Source organism: Lasiodiplodia theobromae, assembly GCF_012971845.1.
Source record: "Lasiodiplodia theobromae strain AM2As chromosome Unknown scaffold_1, whole genome shotgun sequence".
Lineage (NCBI taxonomy): Eukaryota > Fungi > Ascomycota > Dothideomycetes > Botryosphaeriales > Botryosphaeriaceae > Lasiodiplodia > Lasiodiplodia theobromae.
The window spans coordinates 1,249,283-1,275,922 of record NW_023336399.1 but is presented as its reverse complement, the minus strand read 5'-3'; the positions used below and the strand labels follow the sequence as shown (position 1 = coordinate 1,275,922).

The 26,640-nt window shown below is 57.4% G+C and overlaps 9 protein-coding genes across 9 annotated transcripts; 3 read left to right on the top strand and 6 right to left on the bottom strand.

Annotated features, from left to right (window-relative positions):
- Nucleotides 1–905: 905 nt before the first annotated feature.
- Nucleotides 906–3,983, bottom strand: LTHEOB_371 (Rnapii degradation factor def1 protein; the record flags this gene model as incomplete). The annotated part of the gene is made up of 2 exons (XM_035512663.1): nt 906–3,619; nt 3,683–3,983. 2 exons carry the CDS (start codon nt 3,981–3,983, stop codon nt 906–908), a joined length of 3,015 nt encoding a protein of 1,004 aa, XP_035372373.1.
- A 1,764-nt stretch (nt 3,984–5,747) lies between these two features.
- On the bottom strand, nt 5,748–8,679 carry LTHEOB_370 (Ap-2 complex subunit alpha; the record flags this gene model as incomplete). Its single annotated transcript, XM_035512652.1, has 3 exons — nt 5,748–5,846; nt 5,899–7,285; nt 7,337–8,679. The coding sequence occupies 3 exons, from the start codon at nt 8,677–8,679 to the stop codon at nt 5,748–5,750; spliced, it is 2,829 nt and encodes a 942-aa protein (XP_035372372.1).
- A 733-nt stretch (nt 8,680–9,412) lies between these two features.
- LTHEOB_369 (Copper resistance protein crd2) lies at nt 9,413–9,925 on the bottom strand (the record flags this gene model as incomplete). Its single annotated transcript, XM_035512640.1, has 3 exons — nt 9,413–9,483; nt 9,538–9,630; nt 9,757–9,925. The coding sequence occupies 3 exons, from the start codon at nt 9,923–9,925 to the stop codon at nt 9,413–9,415; spliced, it is 333 nt and encodes a 110-aa protein (XP_035372371.1).
- A 976-nt stretch (nt 9,926–10,901) lies between these two features.
- Nucleotides 10,902–13,099, bottom strand: LTHEOB_368 (Transcription factor TFIIB; the record flags this gene model as incomplete). The annotated part of the gene is made up of 2 exons (XM_035512629.1): nt 10,902–12,473; nt 12,530–13,099. The coding sequence occupies 2 exons, from the start codon at nt 13,097–13,099 to the stop codon at nt 10,902–10,904; spliced, it is 2,142 nt and encodes a 713-aa protein (XP_035372370.1).
- A 1,052-nt stretch (nt 13,100–14,151) lies between these two features.
- LTHEOB_367 (Ent-kaurene oxidase) lies at nt 14,152–15,663 on the top strand (the record flags this gene model as incomplete). Its single annotated transcript, XM_035512618.1, has 1 exon — nt 14,152–15,663. The coding sequence occupies one exon, from the start codon at nt 14,152–14,154 to the stop codon at nt 15,661–15,663; it is 1,512 nt and encodes a 503-aa protein (XP_035372369.1).
- Nucleotides 15,664–16,478: 815 nt separating this feature from the next.
- On the bottom strand, nt 16,479–18,202 carry LTHEOB_366 (Zinc finger FYVE/PHD-type protein; the record flags this gene model as incomplete). Its single annotated transcript, XM_035512607.1, has 3 exons — nt 16,479–17,117; nt 17,169–17,561; nt 17,618–18,202. 3 exons carry the CDS (start codon nt 18,200–18,202, stop codon nt 16,479–16,481), a joined length of 1,617 nt encoding a protein of 538 aa, XP_035372368.1.
- A 398-nt stretch (nt 18,203–18,600) lies between these two features.
- On the bottom strand, nt 18,601–20,198 carry LTHEOB_365 (CaiB/BaiF family enzyme; the record flags this gene model as incomplete). The annotated part of the gene is made up of 8 exons (XM_035512596.1): nt 18,601–18,689; nt 18,744–18,866; nt 18,916–19,209; nt 19,266–19,522; nt 19,572–19,819; nt 19,878–20,001; nt 20,090–20,121; nt 20,178–20,198. The coding sequence occupies 8 exons, from the start codon at nt 20,196–20,198 to the stop codon at nt 18,601–18,603; spliced, it is 1,188 nt and encodes a 395-aa protein (XP_035372367.1).
- Nucleotides 20,199–20,521: 323 nt separating this feature from the next.
- On the top strand, nt 20,522–21,343 carry LTHEOB_364 (Riboflavin synthase alpha chain; the record flags this gene model as incomplete). Its single annotated transcript, XM_035512585.1, has 3 exons — nt 20,522–20,552; nt 20,612–20,734; nt 20,787–21,343. The coding sequence occupies 3 exons, from the start codon at nt 20,522–20,524 to the stop codon at nt 21,341–21,343; spliced, it is 711 nt and encodes a 236-aa protein (XP_035372366.1).
- An 887-nt stretch (nt 21,344–22,230) lies between these two features.
- Nucleotides 22,231–25,815, top strand: LTHEOB_363 (uncharacterized protein; the record flags this gene model as incomplete). The annotated part of the gene is made up of 12 exons (XM_035512574.1): nt 22,231–22,634; nt 22,686–22,774; nt 22,836–23,136; nt 23,190–23,267; nt 23,315–23,937; nt 24,453–24,513; nt 24,577–24,590; nt 24,641–24,660; nt 24,718–24,827; nt 24,898–25,229; nt 25,277–25,748; nt 25,809–25,815. The coding sequence occupies 12 exons, from the start codon at nt 22,231–22,233 to the stop codon at nt 25,813–25,815; spliced, it is 2,511 nt and encodes an 836-aa protein (XP_035372365.1).
- Nucleotides 25,816–26,640: the final 825 nt, after the last annotated feature.

Sequence of the window (26,640 nt, the reverse complement as noted above, 5' to 3'; positions counted from 1 at the left end):
TCCACGGAGGGAGCTGGACGCGTGGGAAAGTTGTCCTTGGGTTCGGCGTTAAGCTGACTGTTCTCCGACGGGACCCACCGCGATCTTCCCATGGATGCAGCTTCTACAGTCCCCTCTCGCAGCCGATGGCTATAGCGTGGATTTGTTTTTTTTTTTTGCTTATGTCATGGGTGGCTGAAGCTATCGTCCGGACGATAGCTTCAGCTACCCACATATGTTATTTTTTTTTCCAAGGCAGAGCTGGGACATAGTTACGCTATGTTCTCGAGCCCTGCTATTCTTCGCGCTAGCCATCAGCTGCAGCACCTCTGTAGCAGAGCGCGATTATTACCCCTCATTGCTGCAGTCATTCATACCTGAAACTTTTGATTTCGATACAAAACATGACTGCAGGCCCGTCGCACTGCAAACGTTCCAATAACTGCGCATTCGACACCAGTGCATTTGAATCCAGGCATCGCTCGGAACCTATCCTGAGCTTTGACCCATCATTGCGAAGCAACAAAACAAACATTCAAGTCGAAGACTTTCCCATCGTGAGTGAGCACCTTAACCCCCTTTTTTGAATGAGAGAAATAAGGTTTCAACACCAAAGAAGAAAAGCAGAAAAGACGGAAAAACACAGCTGAGAAAGAATTGAACCTTTTGAAGAGAGCCGAGTTGTAAATAATACAGAACCCTCCCGCCCTAAGTTTGTGTGAACCATGCTGTCCCCCATTGCAGGCAAAAAACTCATCATCTCAAAACGCAGCTTTCGTGTCCATTTGGAGAAAAGGAAAAAGAGAAACCCGATGTAAGAACCCGATCCTCCTCTGAGCAACCCAGTCTGTTCCAGTTATCCACACTTGAGGTGCTCATGAGCGATAAGCTTTTCCGAAACCGGGTGAACCTTGAACGCCATTGAATTAATGACCATAGTTGCCGCCCCAGCCGCCGCCGCGGCCGTAACTGCCGTAGCTTCCAAATCCTGCGCCATATCCACCATAGCCACCGCTGTGGCCCTGTCCGGCCTGGTGTCCGCCAAGCCCTCCCAGTCCGTACTGAGAACCGGGGTAAGCACCAAAGCCCTGCTGGTGCGACTGAGGCGGCGGCAGACCCGACTGGGCAGCCTGACCAGCCGAGTTGGTAGCAGAGCCAGGTCGGCCAGGTTGTCCGATCGAAGACGGGGACGGCCCGGAAGCAGCCTTGTCACCGAAGGGCTTCAGCGCGTCGTCAGCGCCAGCCTGAGACGCCGACTGTTGCTGTCCATAGGGCTGGCCCTGACCGGGAAAGACACCCTGGTTGCGGCCGAAAACATCAGGCATGCCACCGAATGCACCGCTGCTGGCAGTGTGCTGTTGAGTCTGCGAGGGCTGTGTCGAGCTGGCGCGGTAATCACCGAGTCCGCCACCGAGCCCGCTGTCACGACCATGCATCGAGGAAGCTCCAAACGCACCAACGTTGGCGGGCGAGGAGCTGTGAGCGTCATACGTCGTCTGCGGAGACATACCGTAGGCGTGGTTGGGCTGACCGTACATGCCCTTGCCGAAGGGAGCACCGTAGCCCTGGCCGCCATAGCCACCGCCGTAGTGGTTCATGTACGCGTTGAAGTACGGGGTGTTGTAGTAGGGGTGCTGGCTGTATGGGAAGCCGCTGTGGCCGGTCTGGCCGTGGGGCTGGTGCATGTGCTGAGATTGAGCTGCGGGATGATGCTGAGCAGCCATGGCGGGGACGGGAGTGTTGTGGCCGCTGTTCTGAGCGTCACCGTAACGGCTCTGGTTCTGTGATGGCATGTTAGGTACTAATTGAGAGATAGATGGCACTGATAGATTTTTCAATGACCTGGAAGGGCCCAGAAGGGCCGGGCCATCGTTGTTCAAGCGCGAGTTCTGGTACCAACTACGAGCTCGGTACTCTGGAGATCCAGATAGTTCACGGCTCGTGTGCACTCGAGAACGTCGTGCCTGAACATCGCGGTAAGAAATTGAAAAACGGTTGCCTACCTGTTGCGATTGGCTGGTGGGGAAAGCGGAATCTGCGCCCGCGGGACCGAATCCACTGCCGGTCCTCTGTTCCTGCGCATTGACTTCCTGCTGTTGGTTCCCACCAGCTTGCTGTCCGTATCCAGCACCATAGTAGTTCTGGTACGCGTTTCTCTGTTGATCAGAAGTGTAGTAGGAGGAGTAATCGTTAGGGGCAGAGGAAAATCCTCCGAGAGTAGAAGGAACCTGAGGCTGCTGCATGTTCTGAGGTTGAGTGTGGCTTGGGAAGTTGTCGAACTGGTTTGGCTGCGAGACGGGCGCACCAAATGGATCGTACGGCTTCTGGGTTTGACCGGCCGGCTCAGATTGGATGTTGGCCTGACCATAGCGGCCAAACTGGCTGTAAGGCTGAGCAGCCTGACCCCCAATGGCAGGAGATTGCTGCTGAGGCTGTTGGTTCACAGGGGGCAGACCTGGGGCCGGCTTCGGGGTCGGGACCGATTCCTGGGCTTGCGACTCGCTGGGAGCAGCAGGCTGGCGGGGAGCAGGGGGAAGAGAAGTCCTAGGCTGCTGGGTGGGGGAATGCTGAGGGGGCTGCGTACGCGTCTCGGCCTCCTCACGGTCTTCATCTACGTCAAGTGCGGCATCGCCGTTCAAGCCAAGGCTGCCAAACTGCACAGCTGCGCGGTCTACGGCGTGGTTACCGGGCATGACAACTGCCTCTTGTTGGTCCAGAACCTTCCTCTGATAGCTAGAGCTGCGGCCCTGAGGAGCAGTGGCCTTCTGTGCCGTCGTAGCGAATCCCCCGATAGCGGGACGGGCTGCCTGTGTGCGTTGAGGTCCAGTCAAAGGCGTCGCAACGCCAACGACGCTGCCACTAGCAACGGTGCTCGCAGCAGTGCCGGTAGGGGCAGGTTCTGCGACATCGGGCAGGTTTTCGACATTCTCCTTCGTGAGCTCATCCTTGGACGGGGTAAGCTGTGCAGAAGGCAGTTCGGGAACTTCAGGAGTGACAACCGGAGGCTCTGCGGGTGCAGTGGACGTCTCCTCAGCAGGCGCTTCATCGGCAACAGGAGGTATCGGGAGTTCTTCCGCCTCGACTGCTTTCTCAACTTCCTTCGTCGGCTCAGGTTCGGCGGCGGGTACAGGAGCGGCGGGTTCGGGGGGCGGGGCGGCAACAACGGGCTTTGGAGGCGCAGGCGCTGGCTTCGGCTTCGCAAACATTTGGGCCCATGTCTTCTTCGGGGGCTCCTGTGGAGCAGCAGGCTTCTTCACGGCCTCAGGCGCGGCGGCAGGCTTGGCCTCGGCACCATCTGCAGCCGCGTCGCCTGAATTCGCAGGCGCACCAGTGTCCCATGCATTGTTTGCATCCGTCGTTGTGGCAGCGGTGTCCCAAGCAGAAGACTCGGTCGTGGGGACAGAAACGCCGGCACCAGAGCGCGAGCCGTTCGCCGCATGCGCTCCGCCGCGACCACCCCGAAAGCCACCTCTGCCACGTTCAGTTCCACGTCCGCGGCCACCGCGGGTGCTCTCAAAACGGCCTCTGCCGCGTGCGGAGGCCGATGTCGCGTTTGCATCAGAGCCGACTGCCGAGGTATCCTTCACCTTGGAGCGCGAGCGGTCGTTCTTCTTGACTTCGGCGAACTGAGAAACCTGTCCTATAAGCGCAGCGGAGTCAGTTGGGCGCCATGGCGGGGCTTAGGTGGACTGGTGGGGGCAACCTTCTAAGATCTTCTCGCTGGCCACGTTGAGGTCGCCATCGCTGTCGTGCAGAGCCAGCAGCAGGTCGAGGTCGGTCCAGTCGGGGAAAGTCTCCCTGATGGTCGCCAATTGGATGGCATACTGTTGCCTCAGCTGGGCGAGCTCGCCCTCCTCGGCGGACGCGTCGATTGAGCCTGCGCTCTTGTGGTCGCCGTTGGTCTGCTTCTGGGACCTGGGGCCGCGGGAGCTGTAGCCGCCGCGGGCGCCGCGGGCAGAGCTCCTGCCGCGAGGAGCTGAGGGCCGTGATTGCACTTCAGACATTATGGATGGGTGTGAGCGGAGCGCTGCACAGGACGCAGTGGGGGCGTTGGACGTCGATGGATGGTCGGAGCCGCAAGGGCTGGGTCGGTCGACGCGATGACGACGGACGAGGTTTGGAGCGTGCCTTCAGCGGCTGGGGTGAAGGAGAGCGGCAAGCCGAGTCAGGCCTGCTCGGAGAGGGGAAGCAGTGTGAGGATCAAGCGTGGGCCGGGCGGCTCTGCAAGGGGAGCATGGAGCGGTGGGAGCGTTGAAGAAGGCAGGTGATGCAGTGGTTTGCGCTGGACTTTGAGAGAGCAGCGCCCAAGAGCCAAAGCTGCTGGAACAGGCAAGGTTTATCCGCCGCGCACGCCCACAACCGGCGGTAAACCTCAGCCCTCCCCGTAACGAACGCCAATACGCCATCACACGACGACTGCGCATGCTCTCGGCCCAATTTGCACGTCAACGCCGATCTCCATTGGTTCTCCACTGCCCGCGCCATGCGTGCCCACACTGGTCAAAATTCATGCCGCGGTCCGAGACGCCGCGGGCGCGGAGTAAGGTGCTGTATTGTTTGCCCGCCCCAGAACGCCGTGTAACACGCACAGTCAGCCGGTAACGATCGCCCGCGCGCAGGCACCGCAAGCGTCAGGCCAGCGCGTCGCATCCAAGTCCGCTGTCCCACCCCAGCGCGCCGCTCCATTGCACCTCTCGCCAGGGGCCTGCAGGTCCGTCAGCCGTCGCTCTTCTTTTCCGCTGACCCCGCCAGCACCCAGCATACACGTCCGCGCCCGTGGAGCTGCTTCTCGCTGCGATGCGCCTTACGCCCTCGTCCACACTCGTTGCTCTGTGTGCCGACCGGGACTTTGCCACTTTGACTCGTTGCTTTGCATCATTGGCCACACTTACCGGAATACTTTGCACCACCGATCAGATGACTTGCTCAAGCGAGCTTGAACCGGCTTTCAAATACCGCCGTGGTTAAAGGGATGGGCTCTTCGCTACGCCAAAGCACGGCTACGAAGTCCCGCCAAGGCACGATCCACCAAATGCAATGTCGGTTTGGTTCTACCAGCCGAATGCTCGTAACTAGGAGGCACCACGAGAGTCGATCCAACCGCCCTATTATCATTGTCCTTCTACTACCCAATCCCGGAATTACTAGGCGTGAAAGTGCAGATGAAGCATAAGCCCGCAAAGTAAAACCTCCCACCGGCGAGGCCACTTCAAGAGGGCCTCTACGAGTTTCTGAAACATTGCCAACATATTTTGTCATTTCGTAGAAGCTAACAGATCAAACGTTCCATTCTACATACCGACCAACGAACGAAAGAAAGAGCGATAGCAACGGATGGCGCTCAGTGACGAGCCAGCATGGGTTCACCAGGCGAAGAGAGCACACCCCTCCATCGTGCCTCGCGAATGCACAAGGAAAGAAAAGTTTGAAATTTTGAAACAAGAAGCGGCTCCTGTATAGTTGTATCCATCAATACATAATGCCCACAGCGCCCTGAGTGGGAATTTGTGATCACGTATAGAAGCGGAAATTAGAAAAGCGTATAACGGAGGTGTGTGACCTGCTCCTTGAACAGCTATAGGGTAATTTGCTCGGAGAAGAAGATGAAAAGAAAAGGTCACAGTTCGATGCTCCTGACCAGCCCTCCGATACCACCAACCTTACTACCGACAATGAATTGCTTCACGCCCTACATGCAAACGTGGCCCTTGGAAAAAAGGTCGAAACGGAAGTAAAAAGAAGAAAAGAAGTATCAACCCAACTGCCGATCAGTGTGGGGCCATTCCTTGTGAAAGTCGCTCGACCATTGCATTCAGCAGAACTGACGGCACGGATTCATCGGTGGCGCGAACGGTAAGGCGGTACATCTAATTGCGGATCATTAGCAACAACCAGAACAATCTGAGGGGCGTCACTCACGTTGGTATCAAAGTTCGGCTCCAACCGCATCAAGCAACCAAATCTACCACCATCATGTGTGTGCAGCACCGTTGCGCCAACAAGGTTCTTTTGGTTCGGATCAACACCATCTAGAACACCCCACTTGAAGCCCTCAACGATTCTGCGAGTGAAAGTCGCGTTTGTTGTGCGACTCTTGCTGATGAGTCCGAAGACCTTCTGTGCCTCACGAGGCGGGCCACCGATCTGCTTCCAGCGCTTGAAGAAGTCGTCGGCCGATAGCTGGGCGCCTTCCATATATTTGTGCAGCGTGACTGGCAGCTGCAAAGTCAATCCTTGTAAGGATCCCGACAAGTAGGAAATGCGAATTGTCGGCGGATGGACGAACACGTGCTTCGCTTCGAACATGATCATTTGCTGGGTCTGTCCCTCGGGATGGATTGTGGTTTCGGGCAATGACTTGATATCCGTCTTGAGGAATTCAGCTGAACGGTTGTCTAGTGTTGTGGTGAAAGAAGTCATTGTAGATGAGGACTTGTTGCTGAAATACAGAATGAGGCAGCCAAGCTCGCCGCGGTACTCGGAACGCAGTCCGATTTGGATCTGCACATCTTCGTAGAGCACGCCTTCAGGTTTGAGTAATAATTTGTTGTAGCCAACTTCCCAGCCTGGACTTAGGTGGGCAGCACTGGCGAGGTTTGCACCCTTGCCGCTGTCGGGGTGCATGTCAAGACCCAGAAGGTCGGATGCTCCGTTTGACGCACCATTCGCGCCATTTGTTGTCGGTGTCGTGGGGGTGCCATTGCTGGACAAGGCATTGGTGAACGACCGCTTGAGGCCAGTGTTTTGGACCAAGTTGAATTCCTTGGGGTCAGTATTGGCGTCCCTGCCACCGACGACCCAGGTTCTCTTGTCGCTGGAATTGGCGTGCTTCTGATGAAGACGGGACAAAAGAGCCGAGGCACGTTCTGGGAATGGTGGCATCTCATCGCAGACAGTCCGGAGAAGATCGTCTGTCGGCAGAGTTGCCAAAGCGTAGTACTCGCATGCTCTTTGCTGAAGTTCGGAGTCCAATGTGTGGCTGAAGTCCTGGAAGACCTGCAAAAGTTGTGGCTTAATTTCGGGGAACAGATTGATGAATTTGACAAAGCAAGAGAGGATGAGGGCACGAGTGCTAGATGAGCAGCCTAGCATCTTTCCACGCAAGGCGTAGAACTGCTCAATCGGGCTGCAGCCCTTGTTGTCGGCAATCAGGTGGCCGAATTCACCGAGCAGGTATCCGCCAATCTTCACCAGCGTCTCGTGGCAGTGCTCAGCCTTGACGTACTGGAGAATGTTCTGCGCCGCATACACCTGGAGCTCTTCGTTGTTTGTGACAATCTGGATAACACGCTGCCACACCTCGTCGCTGACGTGGTCACCGGCCATGGCAATTAGCCGCAGCGAGATGTCCACATACCATTGGACATCCGTTGCGTATTTCTCTGTCAGGATGGCAATCTTGAGGACCATTTCCTCTCTGATTGCGAAGTCGGCCGTCTGAAGGTATTTCAGGAGCTCGGAGACGATTGGCGCCGCGTTCGTGGAATCGCACATGCTGTAGAGCAAGTCCAAACCCTGTCGGCGAACACTAATATCTCTATCCCGCAACGACCCGATGATTATGCTCTGATGCTTCTTGATAGGATCCAAAGTTTCTGCTCGTGCTGCAAGGTGCGTCATGGCTTCCAAGCCCAGATACCGCACGTTCGTTTCTCGCGATTGGATGAATTTGCCTAGCCTTGAGGAGATCTGGACCATGAGATCTTGCTCCGTGTCAAGGTGGATGACGAGGTTGATCGCCTCGAAGAGAACGGCGTTCTGAGCGTTGTTCTGCTGCACATTCTTCGGCATCTCCATTGCCGAGTCCATGATTCGTTGCAGCGATTCGCGGATCAGGTTACGGACGTGCGTGTCCTCCGAGGGCGGGTAATACTGCAGCAATCGGAGTAGTTTGACCTGGATCCACGGGCAAGGAACCTTGTAGTAGAGATAGTCAACCGAGCATTCGTTGTCGACGACAATCTTCTTCAGGCGGTGGGCGGCCTTGATGTAGCTTCCGCGGTACTGCTGGGGGTTGTCCTGAAGCAGCGCCATCACCAGAGAGGTCACCGAGAGAGCAACACCCATGTCCGGATCATCCATTAATGCTATTATGCGCTCGGCCCATTCCTGTTGCACGATGCCTGGGAACTTCCGGTACAGACGCAAGAGCGTGAGAGCGGCCTTCTTCTTGACAAAGGATTTGGATGCGGGCGAAATCAGTAGCCGATGGACGTCAGCGCTTAGGGCCTCGCCCATCTCCTTGCCACCAACATTGGCGATGGCGTGCAGCGCAAGACAGTTGAAAAGCTCATTGTGGTCCAGGAGGTCCTTGCGTATGCTGTTGACGACCAGATGCAGGAGCTCATGTTCCTCGTGGAGGAACAGAGTGACAGCAAGGTAGCCGATTTGCTTCTCCGAATACTTGTTCGCGCTGATCAGGTTGACGGCCTCCAGGTGGCCGAAGTCGACGTTCCAGCCCAGAATATAGATGTATAGCAGCTTGCAGACGTATTTCTTCTTGGAGTAGCCGTTGAGACCGCCGTCCTTGAACTTCTGGCGGATGTTGGCCAGCTCCTTGTTGATGCGCTTCTCCTCGAGCTCGCGTGCGCGGGCGTTGCGCAGGTCGGCAATGAACGACACCAGGCCGCGCATCGAGTTCGCCTGGCCGGAGTTGCCGCGGCTGAACAGACCGCCGCCGCCGCTCGAGTTGGACGCCATGGTGGTGTGGTTGTTGTGGTGGTGGGTGCTGCGGGCGATGGGTCGATGGGGTCGTCTCGGCTCCGACCAATTCGGCACGCTCTACTTCGCCTCGGGGGCGGCGGAGGTCCGCCGGGAGATCAAGAGGATTGCTGGTCGTGGACTCGGGAGGGTCGTGTGCGGTCGCGAATTCTCGTTGGCCGGGAGCGTCTAGGGGGGCTGCGGCGGAGGTATGCGGAGGTAAGGAGCGTGAGGGGCGGATGTCCTGGCCGGCGAGTCGCTGAGACTGTGGGGCACAGGCGCGTGCTCTCGAGATGAGGAGCGGACGACGCGCAGGCGACTGGGCGACGCGAGGCCGATGGGCGGGGAATTATTTTCGTCAGGCTGGCGCAAGGAGGCTCTGTCGCGAGCATGAGCTGCCTTCCATGGAGCTCAGCCGGAGTCAGGTTGACCCGACGGGGGCGATCATCATCGAGGGTGGACCCCCAGCGATCTCCGCCGCCGGCGCCCTTCTTCAGCACGTCACCGACTCCTGCACGTTGCGGGCCGCTTGTTGCTTTTTGGCACTGGTATCATTGCTTGACTTGAACCCTATTGAAAATTCCCCGACCGGCAGTCCGCCGCCGCCGCCGCCGTCTGTGACCCTGAAACCCGCGCCCAAAAAATGCCATGATGGCACCTCATTAACGCCACCCAACTCCGTACGAATGCTCCGAAACCATCAGCCGCCTTCGTCATAGAACACCATAACTGCTCATTTCTTGGTAGTAAAGTCGGTCTCCAGCTCCGACTGGCCGAGCTCGGCACCGGCGCAGGTGCAGGAGGCTGCAGGGCATGTCAGCATGAAAGAGAGCACGAGAAAAGGCGCGATATACATACTGCTCGATCTCTTGCCGCAGGCGCACTTGTCGCCCGAGACTGTGTTCTCCTCCGACGCGCGGTTGCAGGTGCAAGCGCCAGCAGCACGTTGGCCTGCAGACAGTAAAATCAGTATCAGGGCAATATTGGCGGGGCATGTGAAGGGCATAATATGTTTAGGGCTGGATGCGGGGTGCAAAGGGCATTCTGAGATCCCGGGCGGCGGAGCTTGAGACGTACCGCAGGAGCAGGTAGCACCAGCGACCTTGTTCTCCGTCGACGCCTTCTCGCAGGTGCAGTGAAGTGCCTTTTGCTTGCCACACGAGCAGGTAGCCTCCTTGGCGCAGACGCAGCTGGAGCCGTCACGCTTGCAGCAGCTAGAAGGAACGGCGCCAACGGGAGCAGACATGGTTGTGGTTGATATAGGGTGATCGGAGAGAAGTGGTGTGGCTGGGCTGCGAAGATCTTGTCGTTGGCTTTGTTGGTTTGAGACTGGTGATGGGGATGGAGAGGAGACGGGCAGCAGGAGGGTGTCCTTTTATGCTTCCTGAAGGGCGAATATCTGATGCTGCCATCTGATATGGTAGGCACCAACCCAGCCAATCAGGGGCCTTCCAAAATAAGCGGGGGGCGATGCCGCCGTTCGATGACATCCGACCTCACGACACTCCGCTGCACGGGCACCCGCTGCAAGGTTTCTCGTCAATCCGGCCTAATCAGCTGGACCGCTATTGGCTCAATCAGCCCTCCTCTTGCCGCATCTTGCGTAGCACTCGTACGTTGATGCCCCGTTCCGGTGCGTCGCCGGATTCCAGCCTTCTGGCCTCCGCAATCTCTGTGGCAATTCTCCACCCGATCTCCTTTTGCTGACAATGGCGCATCCGTCCATTGGTTGTTGCGTTTCTGTTCCTGAATCCCTCGAGAAATCTCCGCGCCCATCTTACACATGGGCCTTCGGCATCTTGCCAATGTCCGAGCAGATTCGCTTTTACACACCCTCCCTCATTGGCTTACCAGATGCCCTTTCAGCAACCCCATCCAAACTGCATCCTACCAGCGCTTCTACCCTCTTCAAACGAGCTTAGAAGCACCTAGATACACTCATGAGTATTCGGACGTAAATATCGAATTACACATTCACGTCCGGACGATAGCTTCCAGTGATGGAGTATGTCGAGTAATAGCCTATCCATTTCAACCGTTGTGCACAAGCTACGTGAGCCCTCTTTGAGTTGAGCAAATAATTCTTCATTTCCGTGAGCAAATGGTCTTCCGGACCCGCGCCCTGAAACGCTCATTGGTATCGCCATGCACCCTTGGATTCCCGTAAGAAACGCCGTTTAATGCTTTATAACCTCCCGAAAACCTAGAAAGGCTGTCCAAGGTTACTCATACCAGTCGTCTCCCTCCTCGAATTCGCCCTCCGCGTTCAGACCAGCCAAGCCGATACCGGCTGCAGTGTCATCAACATCATGGTCTTCTTCCACCTCGCTTTCTTCGTCTTCTTCGTCGTCATCTTCAATGACGGTGGCTTGTTGTTGTTGTTGCTGGCGGCCACCTTGCGATTGCTGAGTGGTGGGAGGAGTGACCAGACTTCGCTGAGGGCCGTCCAACGGCTCCTCTTCGTATTCAACTGATATTTCGCTTGGAGCAGGGCTCCCGGCGTTGCTAGGTCTGCTGCTCGAACTCTGACTAGCATCCGGTTCGTTCTTCCCCATGAGAGCATTGAGCTTCTCATAGTTGATGTTCTTACTGAACCCTTTGCCGCGCCTCTGGACCATTCTCTGCATTCCGTCCGCTGCGCTGTGGATGGGCGAATCGCGCGTGTACTCGCTCATGTCACCAAGCTGAGGCACCTTCTTTCGCGGCTTTTTCTTCTTCGGTCCACCATTGGCCTCTTCCAACGCCTTTTTGAGCATTTTGGCTTGCTGCTCGCGCAGCCAGTCGTGGTTATGAGTGACCCAGATGCGCTCTTTGATGGCGATCTCGGCTGGACTGAGCAGACAATTCGCAACCTCTGGGTCATCGTCGAACTCATGGTCCTCAACAATCTCTGTTTCTGGCGCTCTTTGCTCGCCTCTCATTTGATTGGCCAGTGCCTTCGAGCGTGCTTCCACCAGAGCGAAATTGACATCTTCTACATTATTCACCTCCGGGTCGTGGAGGATATTCTCAATCTCCTCTTCGATTTCCTGTTCCACGGCCAAATCTTCGTCGGCAACCTGCGGGGGTGGGGCTTTCTTCTTCCTCGGCCGCCCCGGCTTCTTTTTCTCAGGTGAGCCTTCGACAGCTTGTAGCTCCTCCACTGCAAGATTTGTGGCGGCAAGAAGACTTGGGTCGATGGGCATTGACGCCGGAACGGTGGGGATGAGGAAGCCATCGGCATCGCGGCGAGGTTCTTGAGCAGGATCCGGTGCAGCAGAGGCTTGCCGAGAACCAGATTCCGAGAGGTTTTCTGCTTCCGCCTCTGCGCTGGTCAACTTGCGCCGTTTCGCTGCCCGCTCACGCGCTTGGTACACCGATGGGGGCTCCCTCTCGTCTGGAAGAGCATCGTAATTCGTCCGAAATTCGTTGACGGTAAGCTGGCCACTCTGGGTCCGCTTGAATTCGACAAGGCGCTTGGCGATAGTCATGTCGGCGACTTTGACTACGTATACAACTTCACGAACAGTTCGCCGGAAGTTGTTCATGCGGGCAGCAAGGATGATACATGCGCCGCAAACTCCAGCTGGTTGTCTTCCTTCCACCATCCAGTCTCGCTTCATCCGTTTTAGGATCTTCACCGCGTCCTCTGCTACCTTTCTGCCGCCGACCTCTCCGAACTCCAATTTATCCACGTACTTCTTGATGAGCGGTTCCGGCTCGAGTGCTGCATACTGATCCTTTTTCGAGGGGTCTGAGATGAACAGCTTGCCGAGGAGTTCCTTGTAGGTCTCTCCAAGCTTGAAGACGTTGAGCTACGACCAGGTCAGCAAACACACAAATGTGCTGGATAGACTAAACAGAATCTCACCTTGATCTTCTCGGCGAAGTCGATTAGGAGATATTTGTTGTCCCTTTTGGTCCTGCATACATAGTAGAGGCAGCAAGCCGCGATGACGATGGGGCGACGCCCGTGTGTGAACCTCTCCTTTGCGGCTAATCTGTAGATGTTCATAGCCTGGCCCTCAAGGCCCTCACCAGTCATGCGAAGTGCAGTCATCAGGCCTCTAATTGCGTCTTGTCCGTTCGACTCGGCTGTGCTCCTGCCATCGCTGCCGCCCAGGCCCAAGCGGCGGGCAGAAGAGCCCATAGTGTTCGCATGTCTCTGCTCGTCCCCGACAAAGCCACCCTGCACCATGGCAGCTCCCGAGGAAGTCTCGCCGAAGGTGACCTCGGAAACAATGTGGGATTCGTTTATGACGTTACCGCAGCTGGTGCAAACCATGACTCCGTCCATGTCTTCCGGGGTGGGATTGGAACAGCAGGTCTGACGCTTTGGTTTTTGGCGTGGCGGAAGCGTGCCGACGGGTCGGGTCTTCCCAGCATCTTTGAGTGAGGACAGGCGCTCCCGCGGAGGCCGTGGGCGCGGTATGGTGCTCATGTTGGAGAGGGTGTTTGCGGGGGATGGAGCGCAATGAGCTGTGGAGCGCGGTGCGCGAAACTTTTGCGGGCGCGTTTGGAGAGTTGGTAGAAGCTTGGGTTACGACTTGAGCGCGCCATCTTGTCTGACGGAGCCTACAGCTGGCGGGCAGAAGTGCAGAGGAGCAGCGACATGGTGGGCGACTTTTTTTGCGGCGATAAGGTCGATAGGCTGTTGCGCAGGGTCTCTGGGTTGGGTGCCACAGCAAATGCGCGACGCGGAGTGAGGTGGTCGGCAAAAGTCGCGGCCGGAGCGCTCGGCGGCGGGGTTGGCGCTGTGGTGAAGCGCTGCTCGCTCAACTCAGCAGCCTCCCCAGTTCGAATCGCACAGTAGGCGCCACCCACGGGCCTTTTTCTCACACCTCGCCTGCGAGACGCCGCCCAGCCCCTCCTTCATTTACGGCAGTTTCGGGAAGTATGCGCCTCACGACCTCCCTGGACCCTGGTCGCTGAAAGCGAAAGCGAACATCAAGCTCAGATACCGCCATTCTGTGCCGTGCACTGAACGAGACAGCCACGCAGCAGAGAACGAATCAGAGTGCCTTTGCTTCACCGGCGCCACTGCTGACCTGCTGCTCCTCCAGATCCCCGCCTGGTTGATGCCAGCGCTTCCACGCGACCAGTGCCTCGCCGCAAAGGCTTTCGGCTCTGGGCTTTCCGGTCGCTGCTCGTAGGACTTGCCAATCAGAGACCTGCAATTGCGAGTCCGGGTTGTTGCTCGCCTGAGCTTTGGGTCAGCTCCTGACCTAAATAAGCTGGATTCGCGCCGATCCTCGTCCTGGTAGCCCGCAATCTGTTGTTAGTTCACGAGTCCGAGCTTTCCAAGCTTCTGCGAAGCGTCTTTATCTTCTCACAATCCTCGCGCTCTTCCCCTCTTCAGTAGAATCCCCTGGCTCACGTCCTTCTCTTGCTCTCTTCTTCGTTCATCTCGCAGTCCAATCTTTCGCGCGTAGCGCCCCTTCTCGCGGGACCATGGAGAGCATTCGCAACTTTCCTACAGTCATCCCCAGCAATATGCAGGCAAAAATGGCTGGCTACAGGGACCTACAGAACGTACCAGTGGTTTCACTAGCCGCCATTGTACTTGCATTCTCCTACTTCATCTTGCTTTCATTCCAGCGTGGGAAGCTCCAGGCGCCCCTCGCCGCTGGACATCTTAACCAAAAAGAACGCCAGAAGAAGTTCCTTGGAGACGCCATGACTCTCATTCAGGATGGCTATGCAAAGTTCAAGAACGGTCTTTCTATGTACCGCTTGACCACATCGGACGGAAGTGAGACGGTCATTCTCAGCCCAAAGTACACCGCCGAGCTCAAAAACCTGGGAGACGATGCACTTAGTTTCAACACTGCGGTGGAAAAATCTCTTGCTGGCAGGTATTGTGGCATTGGCGACAAGGATGTCCCTGTCGCTATCCATGTGATCAAAGCGGACCTCACTCCCGGCCTCCCTCGCCTCATGCCCGTGATCTCCGAGGAAATCGATCTGGCGCTTAAGAGAGTCCTACCACCTTCTGATGATTGGACACCCGTTGTCGTTTACTCGAAGCTGCTGGACATCGTCGCCCAAGTCTCCGCACGTGTATTCGTCGGCGAACCACTCTGCCGCGACCCGCGCTGGCTGCAGCTCTCCAAGGACTACACCCTCAAGGCATTCCAGGCTTCCCGCGCAATCAAGCAATGGAAGCCGTGGATGCGGCCCCTGGTTCACAGATTCGTTCCGGAAATGCGCGAACTCTACAGGGTCAAGGCCGAAGCCATCGAATTCATGAAGCCCGTGTCCCAGGGACGCCAGGAGGCCGAGACCAAGCGCGACGACTTCACCGAGTGGATGAAGCAGAAGTCAAGCCCCGAATTCGCCAAGGCATACGAGGAGCAAGCCTATGTTCAGATACAGCTAGCATTGGCCGCCATCCACACGACCACCATGAGCGTTACCCACATGATCTACGATTTGGCGCAACACCCTGAGTGCGTGGAGCCGCTGCGCAAAGAGCTCGGTTCCGTTCTCGCCGAGACGGGCGGGTACCAGCGAGAGACCATGGCCAAGCTCAAGAAGCTCGATAGCTTTATGAAAGAATCTCAGCGTTGCAACCCGCCGGGACTTACTTCATTCAAGCGATACTGCAAACGCGACATCACGCTTTCGGACGGCACCTTCCTGCCCCAAGGCACCATCATCGAGATCGACAGCTCACAGGTGTATTTCGACCCAGAGCACTTCCCGAATCCCGAGACCTTCGACCCTTCCCGCTTCCTCCGCCTGCGCTCCGAGGGTGACAAGAACTCGCACCAGTTCGCCACCTCCAACGTCGACTACCTGCACTGGGGTCAGGGCCGCCACGCGTGCCCCGGCCGCTTTTTCGCCAGCAACGAGATCAAGACCATCCTCTCCAAGCTTCTGCTCAACTACGACTTCCAGCTCGCCGACAAGGAGGCAGGAAGGCCGAAGAACTTCGTTTTTGGAACTTCTATTAACCCTAACCCCATGGCTGAAGTGCTGATTAGAAGTCGTGGGACCGATTAGGTGGAGAGAAATCTACACCTATAGCACGCATCTACGCCTTGATGATTACTATTCCCTAGATACCTCTGATTACTATATAAATTTCAGAATCGTAAACTGCGAGAAAAGCAATCCGTGTGATTGTTCATCGTTCATGAAATGAACACACGTCCGCTATCCTCGAGCCACGTGGTTGACTTTGGCTCGCTTGGGCCTCATCCCATCACCTAATTGGGCAACCAGCGGTATGGGTGGGATTCTACCAAATACGGCCTTGGCAGCCAATCGGTCTTGCGGAGACTGGCCAAAGCATCGTATGGTTGGTCAGGCTTTACGTGCTGACCGCCGTCAGCTGCAATATCACATGCGCAGGACCTTGCAACCAACAAAGAGGAGAAGAGGGCCGGAGCTTGGCTGAATGGTTGCCGCTTCTTTACTAGTTGACGAAGGTGGGTGCAGTCCAGCACTCCAACGTGAAGGCCATTGCAGTCTCCCTGTTTCATAGCAAGGCCACCAGGTGAGCCAGCTAGACCAAATAGTTACAGCAGGAATAGCACCAAACCAAGCACCTGCAATGACAAGGCCCGTAGTCTCGCTGTCAAGCCCCCCGCTGAAATCCTTCCGCGCCGTACTCAGCCCCTTTCATCAGGTCTTACCTTCAGGGCCACCGACAGCCGAGAAGGGGGAAAGATGAAACATAAGAATGCAAAAACATCCTATACGCCTTCGCATTCCCGTCCTGCCTGTTGAGTGGGAGTACCCGAGATTAACCAGGATCTAATAGCTTTTTTTTTTCAATTCATGCCTGCATCTTCAAGAAGACGAGTGCAAAGACCTCAGGGCGCCGCAGCCGCCTCGGCACCCGCCAAGTCAATGGCACCATCCGGCCCGAATCCATTTAGCCCGCTTTGCCCGTCGTTAGTATAGACGTGGCTGAATACTTCGAGATTATCGTCGACGAGCCATTGCAGATCCTCACTCTCGGGCCGTAGGGTGCGTGCCAGGCCATGCCCTGGCTTTGGATAGTGAGCGGGCGGATCCGAGTCATATCCGTCGCCATACGGATCGTCAGCATCGTCTACGCCTGCGTCGTCTGGGTCCGGTGCAAGAAGGGTGGATGGTGAATGACTCTGGTTCAAGGTAGTAGCGGCAGGAGTTATGGAGGAGGTTGTGCTCGAATTCGCTAGCATTGAAGGTGGCGGTACAGACGTCGTAGTTGCGGGGTTAATGGTCTGGGTGTGGTTGGTGGAGAAGTCGGTGTTGTTGAGGGCAGAATTGTGGTTCGTCTGAACGGCAGGGCCGTCGGTCGTCGCGTTACTCGTCATGGCGCTTAATGGTCTCGGTAGAGCTCCCGTAGCGCTGATAAGAGCCCTAGAATTCGGTGCAAAGACCGGAAGATCATGATGTATGTCGGTGGCGTGGAGTAATAGCTCCGTAAGCTTTGCTGTCGATAGCGTGGAAAAGTATGCCCGCTTCTATCGCTTCTGTTAGAACATGCGTAGGTCAAATACAGCAATGGGACCTACTTCGTCCCTAGTCAGACCTTGGCCTGAAACCAACTCGTTCAGATTGGGTATTGCCTCGTCTTGCTTTTTCCTCGAAGCAGCACAAGCTCCGCAGAACCACTCCTTTTCGGCCACTTGCACAACCTCACGATCAATAGGGGGGTGATGGCAGTATTGGTGGTAGCCTGAGTTGCACCCATCGCAGAAGACTATCATGTTGCTTATGGGACTGTGACCCCGCTGGCACACTTTGCAGACGCTCGTCTCGGCGGGGCGGCGATGCGGGCGCTTTTTTCTGGAAGCGGTCGAAGGGGAGGGGAGAACAGGCATGAACTGGGCAGGCTTCGTAACATTGCGGCCTGATTTCGTTTTTGTAGGTAGCGGAGTGTAGGAGGAAGAAATGTCCGAGTCGTCCTAAGTATGGCAGGACGGTTAGATTCCGCCATGGTGCAGCGTGACAGCAAGCTCACCTCACTGTCCGGCGTGTCTGCCCTTTTCCTCTTGCCTCCCCTCGAGCCCCCGCGTCCACGCCCTCGGCCACTGCCTCTCCCTCTCGCAGATGTGGCACTCGCAGCAGACGCGGGCGTTGCGCTACTCTCCCCCGCACCAGCTGCGCTCTCCGGGCGCGGCGTGGACGAATTCGCCAGGGCGGTCCTGGGAGCGCCGCGGGATCCTCTCTTGGCGGTCGACATTGGCGGCGGGGTGGGGATCTTGTCACTGGTGACCATGCTCTTCAGAACCTGCTCGCGCGCGGCCTCGTAGCCCGGAGTGCCAACATGCGCCGAGGCGTTTGCGCTGACGCGCCGCAGGATCTCTTCGGTGGAGGCGGAGAAGCCGGAGGGGATTCGCGAAAACCCGACGGGGGAGGCGGAGGAGGTAGCGGTCGAGGTCGCCGGGGTGGCAGCTGCGGGCTTGAGGGAGTGCAGCGATGTGGTGGTGCTGGCGCTGGTTGCGGCGGGCAATGGGCGCGAGCTGGCAAGCGCAGAGTCGCCGTTGTTCTGGCTCGCGGCGGCATTGGCAGGCGCAGAGGCGCCGGGCGGCTGCTCAAGCGACATTTGGGCCCTAGAGAGGAGTGCGACGGGTTTGCTGGGGCAATGGATGCATGCGAGCTTCTGTCTGCTGCGGAGGCTTGGGTGCTCGCGGGACGCGCAGACTTGAGCGAGCTGCCCGTTGAACTAACCACCGCGCTTGGGCCACTATGATCTCCGCCTAGCCGTCATCTTTCCGCTCAGGCGCCCGCTCCCCTGTGCTTGGCATCATACTTTGCGCGCATCCAACCTCTGCATTGTTTCTACGCTAGATGGGCCCCCAGCAGTGCCCCGGTACTGCATTTCTACGCATGCTACAGAGCTAGTTTGTGTCTAATTATTGATTGCATGCCGACAACGCCCGGCTCTTGGCTAGCGCTGCCCAAGCTTCCCAAGTCTATCGATAAACGAGCCAGATCGTGGGCTCAAGCAACGACACCTTCGCTCCGCAGGCTTTCAATCTCCGACTCGCTCAGCCCGACCATTTCCCTCAAGACCTCGTCCGTGTGTTGGCCTTTTCCCCAGTCCGTCAGCATAAGCTCAGCTGCATTCTCAACTTGTAACTCACCGAGTGTTGGTGGAGGGGTCCGGATACTCGGCTCGGAGAAAGAGTATTTGACCGGAGTGTTGACTAGTTTGATCGGCCCGCATTTCGGGTGCTCCACTTCGGCGACCATGTTGCGCGCGAGGACTTTGAAGCCGTCAGCTGATTCCCTGTCGCGGATCTGGGGCATCGTTACCATGGTCGTGGCTCAAGGTTCCTTGGATATCGTTGATCGCTGCATATGGCATCCCACATCCTTCCAGGATCTCGAGCCATTCTTGTGTCGATTTCTTCTTCGTCTCCGTCTCGATCATATCCTCGAGCAGGTCCCTGTTCTTCACTCGGAGCGCATTCGTCACAAACCGCCCGTCTTTCGCCCACTCCGGCCGGCCGATCCTCTCAACGAGAATGCCGTACAGACGGTCATTTCCTCCGCCAAGGAGGATATCACCATCGGCAGTCTTGAACGCCTTGTATGGAACGATTGAGGCTACAAGTTGTTAGGTCTCGGCAATCTCTCAACCACAGCATCGTTGGTCGGCTTACGGTGTGCGGTGCCCCACCGGCCCGAGTCTTTCTTTCCACTGATCAGGGCAGAGCTGGCAATGTTTGCCAGCGTTGCAACTTGGCAATCGCTGAGTGCCACGTCGATATGCTGGCCTCTCCCCGTCTTTCCGCGCCCGATGAGAGCCGCCATCACAGAGTTCGAAGTGTAGAGTCCAGTGGTCAAGTCCGTAACGGCTACACCAACCTTGACCGGAGGCCCATCTCTGGAGCCTGTGATGTGCATGAGGCCCATCTCCCTACGAACCGTGAGTAGCTGAAGCTGAAAAAGGTGCAGGTATCACTCACGCTTCCACCATGACATCGTAGCCGGCGCGGTTGCTGTAGGGGCCTGTTTGGCCATAGCCAGTGATGCTGGCGTAAATAAGGCTCGGATTGATCTTTGAGATGGTCTCATAGTCCATCCCGTACTTCTTTAGTCCGCCCGGAAGGTAGTTCTCAACGAGGACATCGCAATCCTTGGCCAGCTTATGCAGAACCTCAACACCGGCCGGGTGGGCGAATGAGAGACCCAGGGATTTTTTATTGCGATTGACCTACTCTGAGTCAGCATCGAGGTAGTCCTTTCCCTTGCAAAGATAAATTCGCCCGTACAGAGAGGAAGTACGCAGACTCGCCCGGACCTTGTGCGTCGCCGGAGGTATATTCAGCGTAGGGAGGACCCCAAGCCCTCGTGTCATCTCCCCGAATGGGATGCTCAATCTTGATTACTTCGGCCCTGCAGTGGCTCCTGGTCAGCATGTACAGATGCAGCGCTGACGACCTCAGAGGAGGTGGCCCGTACTGGGTGCCCAAAGCCGGCGTACCCTAAGTCGCCCAGAATTTGTGTGCAGTAAGGCTTTACAAAATGATCAGCTCGTGCAGTTGGGTCCATCATGCAAAGCGCGAACCTACTCCGGCGAGGACTCTGGTCATGTCTAGCACACGGATGCCTGCCAAGGGAAGAGTCGCTGCTCCGGCAGCCGTCGCTAGGGACCTGCTCTTCAAGCCATTGCAGCTAATCGGACGGTATGCCCGGCAAAAGTTGCGGGTGAGCGATGCACGAGAGATAATGTTCGACATGTTTCCGGCTCTGCAGGCCACTGCACGTCTTCCAGGCGCCGGGGCTTTTAAGAGGTGGTTCAGACGGCGCCCCGCGAGAGGCCGACAGCCGGGGCAAGTGACGCCGACGACGATCGCGGGGTGACGCAGCAGCCTCGGCCTAAGCTTCCCTCTTGTCCCCCAAGCCACCTTACACCATGTTCACCGGCATCGTTGAGATTATCGGCAGTAAGCAACACAGCAGAGCTCAGCATGCATCGTCACAAGAGCCGCGCTAACCCGGTCAGCCGTCTCCTCGCTGGAGAAGCAAGATGACACCGCCAGCGGCGGGGGTGGCACCTCCTTGACCATTTCTGGCGCTGAGGAGATTCTGGGCGACTGCCACTTGGGCGACAGCATCGCGGTCAATGGTTAGCCTACCGCTCATCTATCTCTCCGAGACGCCGTGTTGACGCTTCGCAGGCACCTGCCTGACCGTCACCCACTTCGACAAGTCCTCCTTCAAGGTCGGCGTCGCTCCTGAGACGCTCCGCCGAACGAACCTGGGCGCTCTCAAGCAGGGCTCCAACGTCAACCTGGAGCGTGCCGTGTCTGCCTCGACCCGCATGGGCGGCCACTTTGTCCAAGGCCATGTCGATACCGTCGCGACCATCGTGTCAGTCACTCCTGACGGCAACGCTAAGACGTTCCGCTTCCAGCCGCGCGACAAGTCGATCCTGAGGTACATTGTGGAGAAGGGCTTCATCACAATCGACGGCGCAAGCTTGACGGTGACAAAGGTGCAGGACGGGCCGGACGGCTGGTGGGAGGTCATGCTCATCGCCTACACGCAGGAGAAGGTGGTGACGGCGAGCAAGCAGCCGGGCGAGGAGGTGAACGTCGAGGTGGACCAGGTCGGGAAGTACGTCGAGAAGAGCGTGGTCGGGTACTTTGAGGACAAGGCCAGCGGCGACATTGCCGTCCTGGAGAAGATGGTCACCAGGCTGGTGGATGAGCGGCTGAAGACGATTGGCAAGTGATCCGAGACACCGCACGTGCGGCCACGGAGGTGTCCAATCACCACGGCCATCACCCACATGATAGCGCGCTTACGGTCGTTCCTGGGGCGGAATTGTACTCGTGAAGGAGGACGCTTGGACAGTGATTGCACGAATGCCCTGCCGCGGTGGCGCAGCCCGGCCTCGTGGGAGTGAGGCGGAGCGCAAGGCGGGCCTGCAGTCACAATGTAGGCTCCCATCACGTATATAAAGCTGGTAGGCGTCCTCGGACGTCTGCTCCACTGTCTTTCAAGCTATACGGTCTCCCAAAGTACTCGATGCTACTCCTCGGCCGATGGTGGGCCCGGCCGCAGCCGCAAACTCACTCTATTCGTCTCGTCTTATCAGGACTCGCCAGCACACAGCATGCGCGTCTACGCCACTCCGCGACTAGAGACGCGCAGCGCGGCAACCGTCGCATTGTCGCCGCGGCGGCCTTGATGATGGCCTCGGCAGCTCTCTAGGCAACACTGCAGCGGCGATGATCCCGGTAGCGGCGGCCGCGGGAGTCGGGCTTAGGGGCGTGCTGCGCAACCCTGCCCGCCCAATGGCCCGCGACGCAAGAGATGCATTGTCATGCAGAGGGCTCCTCGGTGGTTTGACTGCGCCGCTGGTCACGTTCGTGGGATCAGCGGCATGCGAGTAGGATGCGCATGCGGTCGCGTTCGATTGGTCTGCCCTGCCATTGACAGCTCATCAACGGCGGTAGAGCCTCAGCAGCTGCTCATCTCTTGTGCCGCCGTCGGGGGGTTTGCCCCGGATTTCTGCCAGAGCCAGCTCGCGATCCTCATGTGCACAAGCGTTGTTTTGACCTCCCCCGCTACACAGACTCCCGCCCTCGCCCTCTCCCGCCCGTCACGCCATGCGCAATGGACTGGTCGCTGCTTGACCTGGCCAAAGACGCCGAGGACGTGGCGTCTGGCCTGCAGGCCTTCATCGACGCTCTCCCCGGCTGCGAGCGCGACTTCTTAGCCCACATCAGCGCCCTCTTCGCCATCAGCGCGGAGCTGAGGCGGCTGGACGAGCTCGTCACCCATCGATCCTTCCGCCGCGCCGCCACTCAGGTGACGCCTGAGCTGGATCTCCTGTGCCCAAGCCTGGAATTGACGCTGGAGACGGTGAAGTCTGATCTCTTCGGCGTGAAAGCTACAGCAAACCCCCGCCGGGCCTACGAGCGTCTGTGCGGCCGGTTCGACCGTGAAGGCCGATCATTCGGTGGCCGCCTCGTAGCATACCACGATCTGACCATGGGTATTTCTGATGTACTGCAAGGGTACGGCCAGCGCTTCCCGTTCGATGAATAGCCGTACTAACGTCCATCAAGCGATAAGGAAATTGATGATTTGGGTGTCGTGGCGTCGGTCGTCAAGCGTCTGAAAGCCCGCCAGGCTTTCCTCGATACCGAACGCCATGGTGAGTCAGGATGCTAGATGTCTGCGAACCCCGAGGGGCAGACCGCTGACGCCCCCATCAGAATCTCCACCAGCACCTCTCAGGCCGTCACCAGTGAGACCTCCATTGCGGACCAACCCACAGTACATCGCCCAGTCACCAGCCGTTAGCCCAGACGATTGGGATAGTGATGGCGTCTATCCAGCAGTGCCTCAAGTGCCCTTGTCGCCCACTTACTCCAATTCATCGTTTGACACATTCGCGTCTTTCCCGACGTCGCCGAGTCTGGAGTCCACCAGCTCGTATAGCCCTATTCATTGGGCTCAGAAGATATTCGACGGAATGCATCCCGTGACGCAATTCCTTGGGCACCTAGGCCAACCGTAAGAACTTGTCGATAAAGCCTCACCCATCAGTTGTGCTGAACATGCTCTAGAACAAGATGTCTCGGTAGGGATTATCCTGAAGCCGTGAACAGGCTTTTTGCAGAAGGGTTCCAAAAGGTTGTGGAGCAGTAAGTATGCTGCCATGTTGTCGCTTCCCCTCTGCTGATTTGACAAGGCCGTTTGACGCAGCCGATGCTTGGGTCAGGCTTTACTGGAGGCCGGCCGATCACCGCGCCAGGCTTCTTTTCCTTACAAAGGACCCACTAGGCCGACGGTATCGTCACTGCATACCGCTCACTCTGCTGAACATCCGACGAGTCGGCACTTGTCTGCAGCTGTCAAGAGGGAACCAGTATGATGGCCGCATGGATCTCTGGGCAAATCTCCGGTTCACCTGTTACGAGAGGATGGTGCTGTTCTTCTGTACCGCCGTGGCCATAAAACGCCAAGACGGGATCGAGAGCCCCCTTCGAGTCGAAGACTACTTCCAGACGGGCGAGGACACGGAGTTCTCGGGCGAAATCGAGGATGACCATTACCTTCATGCTTTCCGGGTGTTCAAGGATCGGAATACCGGTGCTGTTCGTTTCGAGGCAACCGCACGCCGCGGGCCGATGCAGAAAACGCCGATCTGGACGGCTTTTGTCACACAATACATCGGCCGCAAAGGCTGGATGCGTCGAGTAGGACCGAGGATCCTATCTCTGAGCGTGTTGCATCCGTACGTCTTCTGCGACAACTACTCACCGCCAAAGGGCAGAGATAGCCAGTTCGAGCTGCGTTTCACGACACGAAAAGGTGCGTCGTTCGAGCGAGTCTGTCGCATCAAAAGCTGACTTGGCAAAGATTGCGAAGATTTTCTCGCTGTTTTCCCGACAATAAGGGTTCCATGAAGCCCTCATGATTACGACTAACGACTACGACTCACGACTGACGATTATTATGGTCATATACCCTATGGACTGGCAGGGCGGAAAGCGTTCATTCGAAACGGGTTGGACTATTCATCCTGGAGGGATCTATAGCGGTCGTTTATATAGTCTCTGTGTTCAATAGTGCGATAGCCAATAATATGTCATTACCTCAAGAGGCAGAGCCGGCGGGGTTTTTGCGGCGAAATGGCACGCTGTCGAGCGGTGGCGGCCGGCCATGTCAGCGCCCGCCGGGTGAGTAGCCGGCGCAAGCGCGATCGCACGGACGTCGGGCGCGACGCGAAAGTTGTCCAGCGACAGAAAAGTCTACCCGGCGGTCTGCATTTTCTTTACCACCAAGTCCTTTCTTGCTATTCCGAGCATTTCTTCCCCAATCCTCAGCAGTCATGGCCGACGACCGCATGGCTAACCTGGCCCACTCCGAGGCCCACTACTTCAACAGGTGCGCGCGCATTTGCGACCCAAAAGCCTTGTAGGACCCCAGCGCTGACGCCTCTCTTTGCAGTTACAACCACCATGGTGAGTCGCCCAAGACTGCGCGCGCGAGCTCGAGCTAACTGTCCGTCGAGGCATCCACGAGGAGATGCTGGTGAGTGCCCGCTTCCTGGTGCCCCGCGGCGCATCGCCCGGCTAACAGGCTCCGCAGAAAGACGAGGTTCGCACGCGGTCGTACAGGGACGCCATCTACCAGAATGGCCATCTCTTCAAGGACAAGGTTGTCCTGGACGTCGGATGCGGTACATCCATCCTTAGCATGTTTGCAGCCCTCCCCACACATCCCCGCCGCCCTTGGCACCACCTGGTCCTAATATGCTGGAAAATACAGGTTCGCCGTGAAGGCCGGTGCGAAGCATGTCATCGGCGTTGACATGTCGACCATCATCGACAAGGCCAAGGAAATCGTCGAGGCCAACGGCATGTCGGACAAGATCACGCTGCTGCAGGGCAAGATGGAAGAGGTTGTTCTGCCTTTCCCCCAGGTCGACATCATCATCTCCGAGTGGATGGGTTACTTCCTCCTGTACGAGAGCATGCTTGACACGGTCCTCTACGCCCGCGACAAGTACCTGGCTCCCGGCGGCTTGATCTTCCCCGACAAGGCCACCATTTTCTTGGCCGGCATCGAAGACGGCGACTACAAGGAGGAGAAGATTGGCTGTGAGTGTTGCGTGCTGCAGTTGGTGGTGCCGTGCTGATGTTCGCAGTCTGGGACAACGTGTGGGGCTTCGACTACACGCCGCTCAAGAAGACTGCCATGACGGAGCCTCTGGTCGACACGGTCGACATGAAGGCCGTTGTCACCGACCCTGCCGCCATCTTCAACATCGACCTTTACACGGTGAAGGCGGAAGACCTGGCGTTCAAGGTCCCGTACAGCCTCAATGTGCGCCGCAGCGACTTTGTCCACGCCATCATCGCCTGGTTCGACATTGAGTTCAGCGCGTGCCACAAGCCCATTCGCTTCTCGACCGGCCCGCACACCAAGTACACGCACTGGAAGCAGACGGTCTTCTACATTGACGACGTTCTCACCGTGGAGGCGGGCGAGAAGATCGTTGGAACTCTGAGCAACAAGCCGAACGAGAAGAACAAGCGTGACCTGGACATCGACATTGAATACAGGCTCGAGTCCGAAGACATGCACAGGCAGGCCCAGGGCTCGGGTAGCTACAAGATGTGAGCCCGATGACGATACGAAGGAACTTTTTTTCGGAGATGACGCTAATCGTGTGCCAGGTGCTAATTGAACCGTTGCAAACTCTGCGTGTGACGGTCGACTCCGCTCCGCCTGAGTGAACAGGCGTCGATGGCTGGAGCAGCTTCGACAAGCTGGCAACCAGGCAAAAATAACGGCCTTTGTGATTAGACTCAATAGATGCACGGCAAACCGGGAGTTCTTTGATGAGCATTCGGCGACGGTGTTTCGTGCCATCTGGGCCGTCGTCATCCAACTGAGACGAGGGGGCCCGCAAGGGGGGTCGGCGCTGGGGGATTTGAAAAAGATGGGCTGTATTTCGGTTGGTTGGACACAAAAGCGGTTTCTCGCGAGACCAGCAATGCATTTCTTCATGACAACGTCTCTTCGAATACGGTCCGTGGGCACGCTGAGGAAAACCGCCGTTGTTCGAAGAGTCAGCAGATGACGTGGTTCGTCAACGCTCGGGGACCAAGGCCTGGGCATAGAGTTCATGGTGAAACTCAGCACTCTGGACTGCTAAATTCGGAACGGCAGGGCGACTCGGGCATCCGAGAGTGCACGCTCGCCTTGGGTTTCGAAGAGCTGATGCAACAAGCGACAGGAGTTTGCTGATGATACAACGTCACTGGCGAAAATAAGATTGCGACAGGGCAGCCCTCGGTGGTACAATAACTGACGGCGCCACGTGCAGAGGCTGACTAGGCAGGGGAACCGTGCCCCAGGCGGCCGACGTTTCTCAGTGCGCCGTCTCCTTTCTTCGTGATGGTGGGTGGGGGTCCGAGGCCAAAGGACGGCAGGAACGGGCTAGAGGACTGCGCCGGTGGCGTGCCATCTCACCGGAGTTGATTTCGAGTCGAGCCGCGGACAGCA